Source organism: Pseudonaja textilis, chromosome Z (genome assembly GCF_049901715.1).
Source record: "Pseudonaja textilis isolate UNSWEBS1 chromosome Z, rPseTex1.2, whole genome shotgun sequence".
Classification (NCBI taxonomy): Eukaryota; Metazoa; Chordata; class Lepidosauria; order Squamata; family Elapidae; genus Pseudonaja; species Pseudonaja textilis.
Genome location: NC_142008.1, coordinates 87,489,925 through 87,507,751, shown reverse-complemented (window position 1 = coordinate 87,507,751; position 17,827 = coordinate 87,489,925). Strand labels below are relative to the sequence as shown.

Sequence of the window (17,827 nt, the reverse complement as noted above, 5' to 3'; positions counted from 1 at the left end):
GGAAGTACCACACTGTCAGAGAGGGTGCGTGAAAGGTGCATACTGCAGGTTGGGATGGATGCAAAAAAGTGTAAGGATTTGTGTGAAACACGTGAGTCAGGGATGTAGACAGGATGTATGAGATGTGCAAGTTTGAAAAGGTGCACAGTCATGTGCAAGAGGCATTCCATCCATTAGGAATGGTGCATGGATATTTGAAAGGTAGTGAGTGAAGTAGAGTGAGGTACATGAGTTTTAGGTAGGGAAATATCTCTGAAACAATGACCCAACGGGTCATGAGTTGTCTGGTTTACATAATGAGAACTAATTGTCCAAACGGCAGCATTGAATCTTCATTTCCTTGAGTGTCAGAAATCAAAACTGTAAACCATAGAACCATAACAGGTGAATCTCCTCTTCTTGTACATGTGTAGACCAATGTCCTTCCCCAACATGATAGTCTTGAGATTTGTTGAAGAACTTCTCTTATCCTCAAACAGCATAACCAACCTGATATCAGCTCTTTGAGATTATCCAGATCAGAAAAGATTCCATAGAAGACTAGAAGTTTATTGATATAGGGAACAGAATCTTGCAGGTTTTATTCTGTCTCACCCTCTCTTTCTTATACCCTAGGAAGTCAGGAAGAAGACTCAGTGAATATTTCTGTCTTTTTTATTTTTGTAACAGCTTCTGAATAGTTCCTTCAAGGCTTATGGCTTGCTATAAATTTAAATAATTGACCCATAGCATCTTTAGATGGCCATAGTTTACCCACACCTTATTAAAGAACTTAACATATATTGGGTTGCAGGTCTTTAATATATTTATATTTAAAATTGCTCCAACAGATATGCCTCTGCAAATCTACAAAAGTGCAAGTGAAGATTACTTGCACTAACTCTTTCATTGAAGTGATATTGGTTGACATGGCTGAGGAAAGGGACAGCAATTTATCTGACAATAGCAAATGTCCAATGGTAACCTAACTGGACAGGCTGCCTTTTGACATCTGTCAGGCCCTGTTTAGAGCTGCCAGCCACTCTCCCCAAGTGGAGACCAGACCAACTGTGCTTGAACACAAGGCTTCAAGAACTCTTCTACAGGGATGAAGGAACAAGGACCAAAGGTCAAGGATTTTGCTTACTTCTGGGGGAGAGAAGCAGAATGCAATGACTGGCTTTGTGCACAAAGCAGACACTAAATCTTTTGCACTGATATCATTCAGAGCTGGGATCTAAGTTTCAAAACCTATAGAGCTGCTTTGAGTGCACAGGTTTCTGCATACAGGTTTCACAGAATGTAGAACTAAGTGTCCGGAATTCCTTTTCCCATTATATATTTAATATATATGCATGCATCATCTGTATATATAAATATATGTATATATAAATATATATAACCTCTGTACCAGATAACTTACTTCTTAACACTTTTCCTTTCTGTCTTACCAGCATAAATGTGGCTTTCCTATTTCTTCAGGTGGATCTTTTGAACTGCTTTTTTGTCCCTTGCCTGTTCATTTCTTATCTTCCTTTGGTTTATGGCAGGGTTTTTTCAAATTAGATTCCATGAGAACTTGAATGGATTCTGTTAGAGACTATGAACAACCACAACCATAATAGTTCACTGAAACCAATTTTTTAACTCTAGGATTTCCAGAAATCTTTGTCACACTTGCTCAAACTGGTATTCTTAGTTGGGGGAAACAGATGTGATGGTGTCCCATGTGGCATTACCCATAATGGACAGAATGCCATGTCTGGTGTATCCCTCTTTAACTAAGCTGCTACAGCACTTTATGAGAATGAAAAATTGAATGGCTCCATCCTTTCCTCAGCAGTTCATTCCCCTCTTAATCCTAAAAGATGGAATGTGTGTTAATGGAAAGAAGTTGTTATTTGCAATAGCAAATTTAATCAGAGGATTCAAGAGGTCAGCTAAAGCAGATTAATGTGGAAAGGAATTGTCTTCACACAACAAAGATTCAGAGGCTATTTTCTAGAAGGTTGATTATTGTTTTGTGCAGTTCTTTTCCCCTTCACAGACTCTACATTGTTATACAAGCCAGGCTTCTTTTCATTAAAGACCAAATGTCAGATATCTGTAGCTTGCAAAATTTTATAAGGGATAAAGAATATTTGGACCAAATTGGCCACTGCTGACATCCCTATACATATACTAACACTTGCCGTTTATTCTGAACAGGAAAAATGTGTGGAGCAATCTGGATTTTAGGTATAAAAATGTTATAATAAAAATAGCAATGTGTTTCTGTGAATAATACACCTGCATGCATCATCACAATAACTAGACTTCTCAGGAGAGTGACTAAGACAATACCAGAAGGATGCAGGGACAGGCATGTCACAATTTCCACCCAAAATCGTAGGAAAACAAAAACTGCTATGGAATATTCATTTCTATATCATCTTTTAAAGATTTTTTTTGGCTAAATCAATGCCTCCATTTCTTTGTTGACAATCAAGAATGAGACAGCCTTAAGCAGGCATCAACACAACTGTTACAACCAAACAGTTTGACTTCCTCAGTTTCACTGACAAGAAAGAAAAGGAAATGAAAGCTTAAGATGTTCACAAACACAAAAAAATAACTTGAAACCACAGTGCCTCCTGACATACATAGCAGCTCATTTAGAGGGGTGGAGGACATGAATTGGACATAAAACATGGTCAGGTAACTTTAATTATTTATCAAAATTATTTGCTACCCATCTCAAGGTTCAAGGACTTTAACTAATGGGGATGCCCCATGAAATGACTGCAGTAAACAGTTGCCATTGCACGTTAAGAGAACTGGAAGTAGTTTAGGTTGTAGGATGAATAGGGGAGGTGTGAAAATAATAGCTGTATCCTTTTTTTTAAATAAAGTTTTTTATTTTTAAACACAAACATACACATACAAAAACATAAAATCCTCTTCCATTTTATATACATACAGTGTGTCAGTTGGTTACTTTTCTTTTGTGCTATACTTTTGTAGTCATTTACTCACAATTTATATCTGTCTTCACATTGTCAAACTAACATATGTTTATTATTTATCAGCTATTATTCATCCATGACTAAACTATTTATTCCATCGTTTTATATGAGATGTTCCATGTTTTATCTTAAAATTTATGTTATACTTTCAACCAGTGGTTATATATATCTATATTATGTTTTATATCAATCTATTAGATTTCTATCACAAAGTTATCTAGTCTATTATATTACCATGCCTTTTTATCCAACCATTGATAAAACAAATCCCATATCATATAAAATTGCTTATCTTCTTGTTCTCTAATTTCAAATGTCAGTTTAATCATTTCAGCACAGTCCATAATTTTTTTGACAACTTCCTCCTGCATAGGTATTTTGTCATTTTTCCAGTTCTTCGCAAATGCGATTCTAGCCGCTGTTAAAACATTTACAATCAAATATTTCAGTTCTTTATTGTATATGTCCGGTATGACTCCCAATAAAAAGATATCTGGTTTAAAGTCTATATGTTGTTTTATCATTTTTTCCAACCATGTGTGGATTTTAGTCCAATATTTCTTTGTGTCTGAACATGTCCACCACATATGGTAATATGAACCAGGTATCTGATGACGTTTCCAGCATTTATCCAATTTATTCTTAAACATTCTCACAAGTCTCGTTGGGGGTAGGTGCCACCTGTAAAATATCTTATACAAATTTTCTTTACATGCAGTTGATATTGCCATTTTATAATTTTGAGACCACAATTTTTGCCATTTTTCCAAATCAATCCCATATCCAAAATTTTTCCCCCAAGCAATCATCGTTTCTTTAACTTGCTCCTCCTCCAATTTAAATTCTAATAGATGTCCATAAAGTTTTTAATTACCTTTTCCTCAGTACCCATCAAAATTTTATCTAAGTCAGTCAACTTATCATAAATACCTTCTGCCTTGGAGTCTTTATCAAACCTAGATTGTATTTGCAAATAAGAAAACCAATTCATTTTTACACCTTGTACTTGCAACGTTTGCATAGATTTAAATTCACCCTTTTCATTCAATAATTCCCCATATCTGTTTGTTCCTTTTTATATATTATTGGATAAGAAAAAGTTTCAATGGTAGATTTCCATCATGGAATTTTTAAATAATATTGTCTTTTAATCTTCTCCCAACTCAAAAACAGTGCCTCACGAATATAATGTCTTCTAAAATACTCCTGTGTTTTAGTTCCCTTATACCAGAGAAAGGCATGCCATCCCAGCAGCAAGTCATGACCTTCTAAAGTCAATAATCTACTGTTCCTTAGTGTTATCCATTCCTTTATCCACATCAAATTTGTCGCCTGGTAATACAGCTCCCAATTGGGCAAGGCAAATCCTCCTCTTATTCTTGCATCTTGTAACAGCTTTAATTTTATTCTTGCTTTTTTACCCTGCCAAATATATTTCAACACAATTCTATTTAAATCTTCAAAAAACTCTTTCCCTAATCGAATAGGAATTGTCTGGAATAAATATAAAACTCTAGGCAATATATTCATCAATTGTGGATATTCTCTCAATCAATAATAGTTGCAATATTTCCCATTTCATCAAGTCTGTCGCAATCTGCTGTTTGAGTTTAACATAGTTATCTTCCTTCAGGGTACTGCATCTTGGTGTATTATAAATTCCTTGTTCGTGACCTGTATTTTTAAAGTTTCTTCCAACTCTTTCTTTTGTCTTGTTAACATATTCATTGTTAATATCTTTGTTTTGTCTTTATTTATTCTCAAACCTGCTACTTTTCCATATTATTCTATTTTTTCTATTAATTTGGGTCTTTTCCATATTATTCTATTTTTTCTATTAATTTGGGTCTTCTAATATAAATACCAGGTCATCTGCAAAAGCTTGCAATTTATACTACTCCTTTTTAAATTTTCATTCCTTTTATTTCTTTTTCTTTTCTGATATTCCTGTTCAACACTTCCAATGTTAACACAAACAGCAGAAGTGATAATGAACAGCCTTGCCTTGTCCCTTTTCTTATATCTATGGATTCTGTCAATTCTCCATTCACCATAACCTTTGCAGTTTGTTCATGATATATTGTTTCAATGGCTTGGATAAATTTCTTACCAAAGCCCATTTGTATCAGTTGCAGTAAAATAAATCGCCAACTCACATTGCCAAAGACTTTTTGAGCATCTAGAAACATCAAGGCCATTTGTTTCTCAGGGTGTGCTTCATAATATTCCAGAGTATCCAAAATGATGTCTTTGATTTGTCCCTTTGGCAGAAGTCCATTTTGATCAGTATGAATAAAATTATTTAAGTATCTTTTTAGTCTTTCTGCCAAAATTGAATCAAAGATTTTATAGTCTGAGTTCAATAAAGATACAGGTCTATAATTTTTAGCTTGCTGCAGGTTTGTACCTTCCTTCGGTATAAGTGAAATGTACACTTCTGACCATATTTTTGGTATTCTTTTCTTTAACATAACTTCATTCATAACTTCTAGAAGATGAAAATTCAATATTTCCTGAAAAGTCTTACAGAATTCCACTGGCAACCCATCTGGACCTGGAGCTTTCCCAGCATTCTGTTTTTTTAGAGCTTCTGTTAATTCCATCATTGTTATACTTCCTTCTAACATTGTTTCAATATTTTGGGGTATCTGAGGTAAGTTCGCTTTCTGAAGATATTGTTTGATTTTTTTCTTCTTTAATATTCTCTTGAAAGTATAGTTTTCCATAGTAATCTTGTATAATTTTTTTCTTGTCCTCATTTCCGTAACAAACCTGTCCTTTTTATTTATCAGTTGGCTAATTCTTCTTGCTTCTCTTTCCTTTCTCAATTTATAACCTAGCCGTCTGCCTGGTTTATTTGCATCTTCAAAGTAATTCTGTTTTGCACTTTTAATTTTTTGTGCTAATTCTCTTTTTCCATTAGTCCTATTTTATGTTTAATTATATCCATTTTATTTTTGATGGGTTTTTTTGTGGGGACTTCTGTAAGTCTTTTTCAAGAGTCATCCTCTAATGTCTTAAATGTCTTTTTCTTTTTTCTGTTTCTTCTCCGAGTATAATCTATTATCAGACCTCTTGTGTAGGCCTTCATTATGTCCCAGAGATTCTATAAAGATGTATCCCCTTTTCTATTTTCTTTGAAGAAGAAAACAAGTTCTTTCTCTATTTTCTGTTTAAAGTTTTTTTCTTTCAGAATCATATTATTTAGAGTCCATCTAGATCTCCTCTTGTATCCTTTCCAAATAACTGATACTGGATTATGATCCGCCCATGTGCTTGTTTTTATTTCAATCTGTCGTACATTAGTCAATAATTCTGATGACATCCATATCATATCTATTCTAGACCAGGATGTGTGTCTATCTGAATAGAAAGTATATTGCTTACTTTCCGCATTTCTCTCTCTCCATACATCTTTTAAATTAAATTCTTCTGTTATTTGAAGGAAGGATTTTGGTAATATCTTTCTAACTTTCTTTGTTGTTTCCTGTGTTTTATAGTCCAACTGGTCATTAATTATTCCATTAAAATCACCCATCATAAAGATATTAACATAATCCAAATCAATTATTTTTATATGTAATTTCCTATAGAATTCTTCTTGTTTATCATTCGGGGCATAAATTGCAATTAAAAGTGTTTTAACGCCATTATCCATTATCTCCACCATCAAAATCCTTCCATCATCATCTGTATAAATTAGTTCTGCCAAAATTGTTTCTTTAATATATAATGCCCTACCTCTTTTTTCAATTGTGCCAGCGATGTAAATAATTTCCCTAATTTTCCTTGTTTTAGAATATATTCATGTTGCTTTTTAATATGTACCTCTTATAAGCAGATTATATCAAATTTTAATTTATCTAATTTGTGAAATACTTTCCTTCTTTTAATAGCTGAATTAAGTCCATTTATGTTAATCGTAATCAGTTTTTTTTCATCCATATTAAGCTTTATAAGAGAGTTTTATTACTCTAGTAAATCTCAATTCTCGTTCTCTGGGTTCACCACCTACTGCACCTTCTTCTTTTTCTTTTTCAATTACTGCTATACACTCCTCTTGGAATTCAATTAGTGACTCTTCCTTTCTTTCTTCTTCCTCCCTTTCTCTAAAGTATTCTAAGTAGAATAGCTCAGCTTTTCCAACTGTATCAATTCTGTGTCTTTGTTCCTGCCAAGTGAACAAAAGGCCTTCTGGCATCAACCATTTGTAATTTACTCCTCTTTTAAGTAGCTCTTTAGTCAAGAATAAATATTCTCTTCTCATCTCTCTTATTCTTCTTGGTATCTGTTTCAGCATCACAATTTCTTTATTTTTATATTTTAATGTTTTCTCTCGCCACCTGGAGTATCTGTGTCTTAATAATCTTCTTAGTAAATCTGATGTGAACTTCTCTTGGCAGTCTATTCCTTGTTGCATATCTTGTGTAGACACGAAACACCTCATCCATCCCATCCATCATCTTTTCTTTAGTTATTTCCAGTGCTTCTGCCAATATTTCTGCCATTATTTCAGCAAGGTTTTCACCTTTCCCTTCTTCTATATTTTGAAATCTTAAGTAAAATTCTGGTTTGTTTATTTCCCATCCTAATGATTCACCCCTGCCCTTTTTGATATCACTCAAACGAGTATCAATATCTCCAATTTTCTTATCTCTTTGTATATCTTCTTCAATTTTTTTGAGACTGTCTTCATATTTTATCATCATCTGTTGAATATTTTCCACTTTTTCATCTGTCTTTTCAATTTTTTGCTCAATTTTCTGAATTCCTTGCATGATCATCTGTAATGTCACTTCCTTCTCTTTCTCTTTTTCCTGTTGTAATATTGCCTGTATAGATGGTTGTCCTCCAGATGGTGAGGGAGTTGATATCGAAGAAGCTGGGGCTGTTGTCTTTCTACTCATCTTGTAATGCTTATCTGTAAATAAAGAGAGAGAAAAAAGAAAAAAGAAAGAAAAAGAGGAAAAAGGAAAAGAAAAAAAACAATGAAGGCAAACAGTTGCCACTCCAAAGAAAAAAAGGAAAAAGAAACTCTTCAGGCACTTGTATACCTTAATCCAATCATTTGCAATGGTAGATGTAAAAAAGAAAAAGGCAAAAAGAAAAAAGAAAATTATTCTATATGTTCCTCTTAATAAACAAAAAGAAAAACAAAATAAAAGGTTTACATTGTAATTATAATTATGTATGTGTATGATATCCATTATTATTTTACATATGCATAAAATCCACTGGGATTAAAGGTATATTCTATTTTAACAAATACCAGGCCCCTTCCAATATTAGTCCATTAAAATAAGAATTAACTATATTTAAATTGCTAGGCTACCTGGTTCCTTGGCTAAATGTGCTAGAGATTGTGCTTGAAACTTTGCATAGAGAACAGAATTGTTTCCAAGAGTTGGCTGTGCTATTTGCCTCTATGAATCTCAAATCAATGACTTCTGAAAGTTCTTGGCCTGATCGCTTTAGGCTTATTGAAAGCACTCCTAATGAAAACAGGATTAGATTATGCCTGGAGTACAAACCAACCTTTATTTGAACCTCCTGTTTGGGAATGTCTGTTCTGCCCTTTCCATCCTATACTTTATTACTGTTTGAATAATTGTTTGAGACAGTAATTGCTTAGCAGCAAATATCCATTTTTGAAGTGTATGCCTTAATTAGCTTTCTTTTTTCAAGAATGTAGAAGAGAAAAAGAAAGAAAGCAGCACATCCTCAAAATGAAACTTCCTGGCTTGAATTGGAAGAGCTCAAGTGCCATAACAGAAATTGCAGCATTAGCTGCAAAATGCGATGAAAAACTGACAATTAATTAGTGGATTTCCTCCAGTCAAATCTTCTGCAATTTTAACCTTTGGACTAAGCTGGAGTGGGAGGGAGTGGGTGGAGTACTGTAGAGAAGAAAATATATCCTTACTCAGGCAGATTAGAAGACAAGCATCAATATTTCTCTCCTTCCCTGCCCAATAGTTTCTAGGAAGGAAGTGATGGTACTATCATTGTCATCTTTTGCTTTAAAAATATTTTTAGCAGCTCTGATGCCACAGAATCTCCACAGATTTCCAATCCTAAAGAGAGGGATGTTGATAAATTGTATAGCTGCTGTATTGCACGTGAAATATTAGCCCGGATGAGAGAAACCCCTTATCAGGGAACCTCAAGAAAATTCAGTTGCTAGCATGGAAACAAAATGAAACAAAGTGCCTTGAAAACTGGGTATGAGGGACTGCAGAAGAATCAGGAGTCAGAGACCTAAGATGTTGGTGGAGTTTATGTAGCGATCATAACTCTCACTTTGTCACGGAGATTTGCTCAAACAGTTCAATACTTAAGGTAACATTCAAAAGCTCCTGGGAAACCTGTCAGGGAAACAAAAGTAGGAATTTATAACAGAGTTAAAGCACAACATATGTTTTCTAAATAACTAATTCAGCTTTTCAGTAGAAACAAACACAATAAATTGTTCTTGTAGTGAATTAATGAATTAATTTAAATCTTGAGGATGAGGAATAGTTCTCTCCTTCCTTTTCTACTTGTGGATAACTTGTGGAAATACTTCCTGCATTTAACTGTTCAGCAGTTCATCTTGTGTTAAGCCCTTTGTTGTCACCACAGTTCTTAGTGTTGCTAGGGGCTTGTCAAATTGATGCTGTTTGGCCACAGTAAAACTATTTTCAAGAACCAGAAAAGTTTTCCCTTCTCACTTCCTCCACAACTTGCCTCCTTCTGTCAGGAGAGACTTATATATGAACATCTGATTTTGCCTTGGATAGCAGAAGGCCTTATTAGCAAGGGAAGGGGGCACCAAAGGTAGAATTCTCACTCTTTCTCTCATTCATTCAATCACAACATACCGATATTTCAAAGCTTAAAGCATTAGAATTGTTAGAAAAATGATTTGGGGTGCCAATTCAAGCTGAGGTTACACCAGAACAAAATATGGTCCAGAGACTTTTTTTTAATAGGTGGGACTGGTTCTTGGTGTGGGCTTGGGGAGGGCATGGTTTGTGTAGTTGCTGGTTCTAGTATATGACTGTCATAGGTAATTGTCTTCCTGTTTAGATGTGCAGATTGAGATGCTCCTGCCCTGGGTTTGATCCTGAGGTGCGTGTGAAATCTGTAAAGGAAGATTGCTCCTACATATAGATTATTATGAGGGGGTCTGGCATCTTTCCTTATCCTGAGAGGATTCCTGCCTCCCCAGTGGAGCCAGTGATATGCTAAAAAGAGGGGCAAATCAAAGGACTTTTAACTTCCAAGGAAAGAGCATAGGAATAAGTCTTAGGTCACAGATATGGGCATAAAGTATCCAGGATTGTTGGGGCAACATGCAAATAATGCTTATAATATAAACTGTCCAGAGAGTGCTGTAGAGCACTAGGGGGCATATACAAATCTAAATGCTATTTATTTCTGGTAGGTTAGACCACTAATTAACTTTTTTTGTTCTTCAGACTAAATAAATGTGTATTTTCCCTATCAGTTTGCCAAGTTAATGTCACTTTTCTGCTGTTTCAATAAACCAGGTCATCAAAATCTATTCATTTGTTCATTTAACCTCTTTGTACAGCTCTTCTTAGCATCAATGCACATTTGGCTTCATGACAAGCGGGTGGGGGGAAGACTGCTCTACTGATTCAAATAATATTCTACAAGTTGAGAATAGGAGAAATGTAGGATGAGAAGGGTAAACAAGTAATGGATGAGCAAACAAGGATATTTTGCAACCTGAAATAAAGAAAAATACTAGGGATGCACCACCACACAATCCCAAGGAAAGATAAAACTGTTAGAAAAAGTTGTAGACTGGTCCATGTGTCCTTTAAAGCATCTTTTTTAGACTCAAATAGAAGCACTGCACACCTCAGAGGAAACCCACCCACTCTATTTCATACAGAAAAGCTGAATGGATTTGCAAATGAATTTTGTCCATAGGCTGGCAACAGTTTGCAAATTAAAAAAGGACACACTATGTGTCATAGTAAACTCTGTCCTCTTATCAATACTCACTACCCCGCCCCGCCCAGTACCTTCCAAGAGCCTTGCTGGATATGAAGTTAGGGAAGCAGATTGGGAGCAGCAACATCAAGTGCCTATGGCTGCCATTATCACAACATTCCTTCTTCCTTCCTCCAGAGATTGTAGTTGTTGCTGACCTGCTTGCCTGTTCTGGAATGCCTGCAGTCTCCATTCTGTGCTGCAGATCAGTGCTTGTGTCTCCCCCGCCCCGCCCCCGCATGTGCCTTCTTCTCCCATGCACTGTGTCCTCAGGAAGGACATTGGTCAGAGCTACTGATACAATAGCCAATATAATTTAAAACTTAGATTTGTAATTCCAATGTCACATGGACATTATATTGACATTTCATCTGCAAAGGACATGTTAAATGAGTTTTGCCCCATTTTTACGACCTTTCTTGTCACACTTCTTAAGTGAATCACTGCAGTTGTTAAATTAGTAATATGGTTGTTAAGTGAATCTAGTTTCCCCACTGACTTTGCTTGTCAGAAAGTTCCAAAAAATGATCACATGACTGCAACCATCATAAATGTGAATCAGTTGACAAGCATCCAAATATAAATCACATGACCCTGGGGATGCTGCATGGTCATAAGTGTGAAAAATGGTCATGTCACTTTTTTCAGTGCTATTGTAACTTTGAATAGTCATTAAGTGAATTGTTGTAAGTTGAGGCCTATACAAAGGCAATTGACACAGAACAGGATAGTGGAAGCTTACTGCATATGCTTTTTATTATATACAGTGACATTATTTGCAGCAGATATTTCCACAGCATATATATAAAGCTATACTAGCCAGGTTTCCTCCTAACTCACCTTCTCAAAGCTGAACCGGCTAGCAGTCAGGGCAGCTCATCTGACCTTGTGACAGCATACTTGTCCTTCAAAACCAACATTGAGCTTCTCTTTCCTCTTTTACTCAATCCAATGGCTGACTCACATGAGCAGAACAGCAATCATACCAGTATAATATGCCACACTTGAGCTGTATAGTCTCTCCAGATTCTAATATTCGATGCATCACTTCAAAATTCATGCTTTCTTTTGCTTTTGGTTCTTGGCCTTTACAGTGGGCTTGGATTGGAGAACACTTTATACATTTCAAATGGAAGACACTGTTAGCATAGTGGGACACACTGCCAATCCATCCAGAAACCCGTCCCCCCGACAGAGCCCAGACTTACTACTTAAATGTCTTGGGAGACATGGAGTGTTGTGTATGATTGGGATTTTCCATTTCCCCTCTTTTTGAATGTGTTGATCTGTTATTTGTGGTTTGTACTGATATTTTCATTTCCCTGCTTTTAAGAAGTGGGAAATCCTGCCATAGAAGTTTAGCAATTGAAATTCAGCTATGAAATAAGAAAAACCTTCAGAGAAAGAAGGAAAAGGCCTTTTAATAAACAGTAGTTTCCTGCAGCTGTTTTGTAACAGGCACTGTCACATCCCAATGTCAAAAACACAGCTAAATCCTGAAGACAAAGCACCCCAAGTCAAGCCTTCAGCACTCATTTTTGCTATCTCAGCCAGCTTGAGTGAGTAGTCCTGCCATTAACTGATAGTTCATACTCTGAAAATGACACTCCCATGCTTTTGTGCCTCCAAAAAAGGGCCACAGGCTTTTAAAGTTTTGCAACAGGCACGGACAAAGCAAAAAAGGATTTAATGTCTTTGGGCAGCATTCTTAGCTCAGATCCACATTGTTCAATTATCAACAGCACAGACCACCCCACCCATTTCTCAAATGCAGAAACAGACAATATTGTCCTCGATTTATTCTCAGCTCACTGCAAATGCAGTCATGCCTGTATTTAGAAGCTGGCTCCCATCCTGAGCCATCTTAAGTCCTTCTATAAGCTTGATCCATTGCATTTCATTCAACTCTAGCAACATTCCAATTCTGATTGACTAGAACAACTGGGATCCCTCCCTATTGTCTGGTCATTATAACCTACAGTGACTGGTCAGCAGCTTCCATTTTTCCCCTTCCAGTTCATCCAGTGATGGTCCATAGAGACCTCAGAATTTGGTAGTCTTATGGCCACTATTGTTTTCCCACGTATTCTGCCATATCCCTTCTACTCTGACCTCTCTCAGTAGGACCCTTTCTGTTTCTGCCCAGGCTAGGAGAAACATATTTCTCTTTCTTTCCTATTCTATGCCCACTATTCTTCAATGCTTCTAAGAAAGAAAAAGGAAAAAGATCCTTAAGTGACAATTTAGGTATTTTGGTACAATATTTAAACAAATGCTAGTTTTTTGCTTCTCAAAGGTGAATCATTATTGCCACAGTTTCTATGGGCCCAGAATAAAACAACCTATTTCTTTTTCTTTGATCACTGAAGCAATAATGACATAATAAAAAAGAGGAAAAAATCTGTGCTGGAGTCAAAGAAAAAGAATGTGGGAAGGGGTGGTGGTGAAGAAAAGCAAATGGAACTACTGAGGAGGGAACAATATTGAAGAGAAAAAGCAGGCAGTGATAAGTCTATTACCTACCTACATAAGGAACAGCCAGTAAAGTATGACTCCCCTGCATTGAGGGAAAAGGGAAAATACAGGAAAATGACCAATTTGGCTTTATACTGGCCATAATTAATTTCCAAGGTAGATGGATAGTTAAGAAATATAATAAACAGACAAATAATCAGTTCAGACTGAGCATCAACCTAACTCTATTGTGAAACCAGTGTAATTCAACTGGAATTTGTTAAGTCAGTTTTGGAAGCAGCATGGGAGTATCCATCTCCATTCTGTCGCAATTCAGACTCTTGATGTGTTGCAGGCTAGATCTTAGACAGCTTCTGTTAGGTCTCCAGTTAGACCAGATCAAGTGACACTTGCACCTTCTCTTTCTCATTTTCTTCATTGAGGTGGGGAGAATGAAGAAACTTAAGTTTGGTGAAATAATGCTCACCAAAGCAATGATCTTTGTGGTCTTCAAAGCAATTGCTCAAAGTTGCTAATTTGAAGAATTTCCATTACTCAGTTGTACAGTTGTAGCTTGGTCTACAGCATGGAATTCTAAAATTCAGAAGGTCAGAGTTTCCTCATCCTTCTCCTATCATATGTTTAGTTTGTCTCAAGGGCAACAAAATATGTGATGCTATAAGATCCTGAACATTTCCTTTCCAAATTTCCTTTCTTTCCCCCCTCTTATACAGCCATAAGACAATCTCAGTTCGGATGGCAGTTAGAGGAATGGGAAATAATGTTTTTAATCTTTTCTTTTACATCATTTTTCTGATCCAAATTGCTTCTACTCAGAGCATTTCTGGCCCAATAAGGGAAAACATATATAGATGGTTTCTGTGTCTTTTCATCTTAACAGTATAAGATTCTATGGAGGAGGCAATTTAGAGAGAGAAAATATGGGAGGAGTATATAAGCTCCTTCCTCAATACCAATAGGCCCATTCTGAATCTATGCCCTAACAATTACATTTAGTATTTTAAATATCCAAATCCAATTCTAGATCTCTGTGTAATATGTAATACAGCCTTAGCCTAGGAGTAATATAGCTGCATCTGTTTGAAAATAGTACCTCTAGTCATTATTCTATAAAAAAGTCAGAATTGAAATATCCATTATGTAAACTAACTTTATCCAAGCTGTATCAAGTTCAGGACTTTCTGTGATCAAAAATAATCAATGTAAATGTTTAATAACATTTAGGATACCACTATTAAATATTTAAATAATGTACCCTTGTTCAAGCCATTGCACACTTAACTAGAATCACAAAATAAATATCTACAGCTACAAAACTATTCTGTTATGTTCTTTATATTTCTATTGTTCTCTAAAATAGTCAGGATCACCATAGGTGGCTATATAAGTCATTTAAATAAAAAACAAATATTCGAAATTAGGATATCTATTAGTGCAGACACATTAAAGTAATCAATCTGTTGGTGTTGGTGAAGCCAACTATGTCTGTTTTATTTCACAGAAATTGATAGAAATATGTATGAGATACCTGGCTGACATTAGCTGAACTGCTTCAATTGTAAAGGCCAAATAATTTTACTTGACAATTATGTATCAAATATGTAAGAGAAACTGGAAAGTATTACACTGCCAATGTGCATCAGATGTTATAATCTTCATCCTAATTTTCATTTTAGAAATCTCCTTTCAATTGCCAAAAAAAAGTTGAAAAAATAGTTCTTAAATCTTTTTTTCATGTCACTGATATTTTTACCCACATTTGTCAAAAGCTATCGGCATAACTGAGTATAATATATGGTGTTATATAGGAGTTTAGTTTTAACAGATGTTTCTCATTGCTTGAAGCTGTAGAACCAATCCTAAAGCAGGAATAACAATTGGATCTGGTGTGACTGCAGAGCATAAATCTTCATGATGAATTTATTCTGTATGACTCAAAACTTCAAACTTTCTGATGCAGTCTAAAATTTAACCTAAAATTGTATACTTTTTTGCCTGCATGTAGATATAGGTTGATAATGAAGTATAGCACTTTCAGAGAATAGTTGACAGAGGTCAGTCGCTTCCTCTTGCATTCCTTCAATCTGAGGGAAGCAGGGAACAAGAAGTTCTGACACCACACATGGTTCTGTGGGAGATGTAGGCTAGGAATAACTACTAAGAGATGTTGATGGAGAAAAAGACAGTCCTTGATCTGGCCTGGCAAACTTGCAGTTGCCTCTGCTTTGAACAAAGTCTCTCCCTGGCTTTCTCTTAATTTTGTGCTTAGTTTCTGTTCTTCCATTTCTCAATCAGTCATTTATGAGCAGTACTGGAATTTATAATCCAGGGCACAAAAATGTCTCATTCCTTTCTGTTTTGCAAGATTGTTGATATTTAACACGATTTGACAGATTGCTTTTTTTAACTAAACAATTCTCTGGACACAGAGAACATTAGATACTAGAGGCTAGTCTGTGGAAGAGCAAAAGAAGGACAGCTGACCAACCACATCTTTGCACAGGAATTTGTCTACTGATGAGAGCTCTTTATTTCAGAATGGAACTGCAGAAAAACATCAGACATTGATAATTCTTTGTTCTTTGTTGAGTTGAAAGGGCATAAGTGCCATTGAGCTTATTATTAACAGCTCTTAGATGGAGGCACTCCTTTTAACCAGTTCAGCAGCCTTGCAGTAACTATAACTGTTATTCCTTTCAGGAATAATAATTATTTATTTCCCTAATTATTTCTGCTCTGGAGAATTCTGGGGATACATTATCTTGAGCTTCTTATGTCTATGCAAATCAGCAATAATAATATTATAACATGTATGTAATGAATTCTGTCTTCAGAAACCTTATCCTTCACAATTTTTACAATGATCCTATAATCCAATGGAAGATCTGAATCAGCAATAACTTTCTGTATTTTTCTATACTTTCTATATCATAGGATAATTAATTTGCTATACCAGTTTGTAATAAGCTCAAAACTGATCTATCCAATTGGGCTGTAATACATAGTTCGAAGTGTAATTTATCTACCTGTAGTAATGTCTGAATTGCTTAACATGATCCTTTTGCTGATCTTGGAGAAAAGTATGATTAACTGATTTATATGTTATCTAATTAATGCAGAAGTTTATTTAAATATTAATTCATAATTTAATGTCTAATTCTGAAGGGAGTCATAAAGAGATTTGGGCCCAGTTCTGAAATTTCTCTCTTTGAGCCAAAATCTATTTCTTTTTATCCTCAAAAGGTACACACTCTGTGCGAGTTGCAACTTTTTAGTATCAATATCATTTCTACTTAAATATCATCTTTCTATAGAAAAAAGATGCAAAAGGGTTATTGGGGGAGGGGGTTCTTGGTGCTTCTGAGCTTGGTTATTTTCTTGTAGACATTTCATTACCCAAACTAGGTAACATCATCAGAGGTAGTCCTGATAGCACTGACGATGTTATCTAGTTTGGGTAAAGAAACAGGAAAACAACCAAGCTCAGAGAGTATTGAGGACCCCTCATTTCAATCCTAAACTACAGATATTCTCCTTTATTAGCAAAGTGGTTAATCATACAAAAGTGCTGAAGGCAAATAATTTTTCATTTACACTTTTGCAAATGCTGAGTGCTTGAATATTGCTAAGGTAAGTAAGGTAAGTCATAAATGACAGGCTGCAAGGCATAGAATAGAGCAATATTAAAACTTACTATTTGGATCTCAGAATCTGGCATGTATGTAAGAGTATAGCAACAGTAATGCCTATGTTTATTATGCAAATAAACTTGGTGAAATCCTAGGTGTTCTTTTGAAACCATCAGTCAGAAGATGCTGCACATTCTGCAATTTAAAGGATTTCCTTAAATAAAATGGATTTATCTGTCTTTACAAATCCCTTACACTAAATGACAAATACAATTCATTGTTTATGTTCAATTTTACCAGAGTGTTATAGCACAACAAACATGATCTGTTCATTTGTTGTATAGCAGACATATGGCTGAGAATAATCTTTCAGCGAACATCAGTAATACAACTCTATTTTAGTTGACTGCTGGAATGAAAACAGTGTGGTTGATGGCGTAGGACCACAAGGTAGGAATCGTTAATTATTTTTGTAAAATATCCTATGAACTCCAACCTACGTGAAACATACAGCAACTATGCAAAAACGGTTCTGACTATAATAAGAAATGTGATAGAAAGTGTTAATTTCGTCTATTCTCAAATCCGTACCTTAGAGGAAGAGACAAAATTTCAGTTCCTCCTACCTAAGAGATCAACTCAGAAGTTCAAGAATATTTACAAGGTTACTTCTTGGACTGCTGAGGAGAAATGATTAATTTCTACGCCGGGCTCGCTTTTTTTCCTCAAAACTAT

At 35.4% G+C, this 17,827-nt stretch overlaps 1 protein-coding gene and 1 long non-coding RNA gene across 5 annotated transcripts in view; one reads left to right on the top strand and one right to left on the bottom strand.

The window, feature by feature from the left end:
* C1QL1 (complement C1q like 1) overlaps window positions 1–3,492 on the top strand; it is a 52,359-nt gene extending 48,867 nt beyond the window's left edge. For 2 of the 4 annotated variants that reach the window (XR_015740395.1, XR_015740393.1), the window contains exon 4: window positions 20–3,492. Coding sequence is in view for 1 of the 4 variants with exons in the window: in XM_087918080.1 (XP_087774206.1) it covers window positions 831–880 (50 nt within the window). In the remaining 3 variants the exon portion in view is untranslated. The remainder of the gene's footprint in view (window positions 1–19) is intronic. The other 2 variants (XR_015740394.1, XM_087918080.1) reach the window with 1 other exon arrangement.
* A 4,300-nt stretch (window positions 3,493–7,792) lies between these two features.
* LOC148124134 (uncharacterized) lies at window positions 7,793–17,767 on the bottom strand. The gene is made up of 3 exons (XR_015740153.1): window positions 17,684–17,767; window positions 9,285–9,349; window positions 7,793–7,905 (listed from the first exon to the last, which is right to left on the bottom strand). It is a non-coding gene; the product is annotated as an uncharacterized LOC148124134 (long non-coding RNA).
* Between the last annotated feature and the right edge of the window lie 60 nt (window positions 17,768–17,827).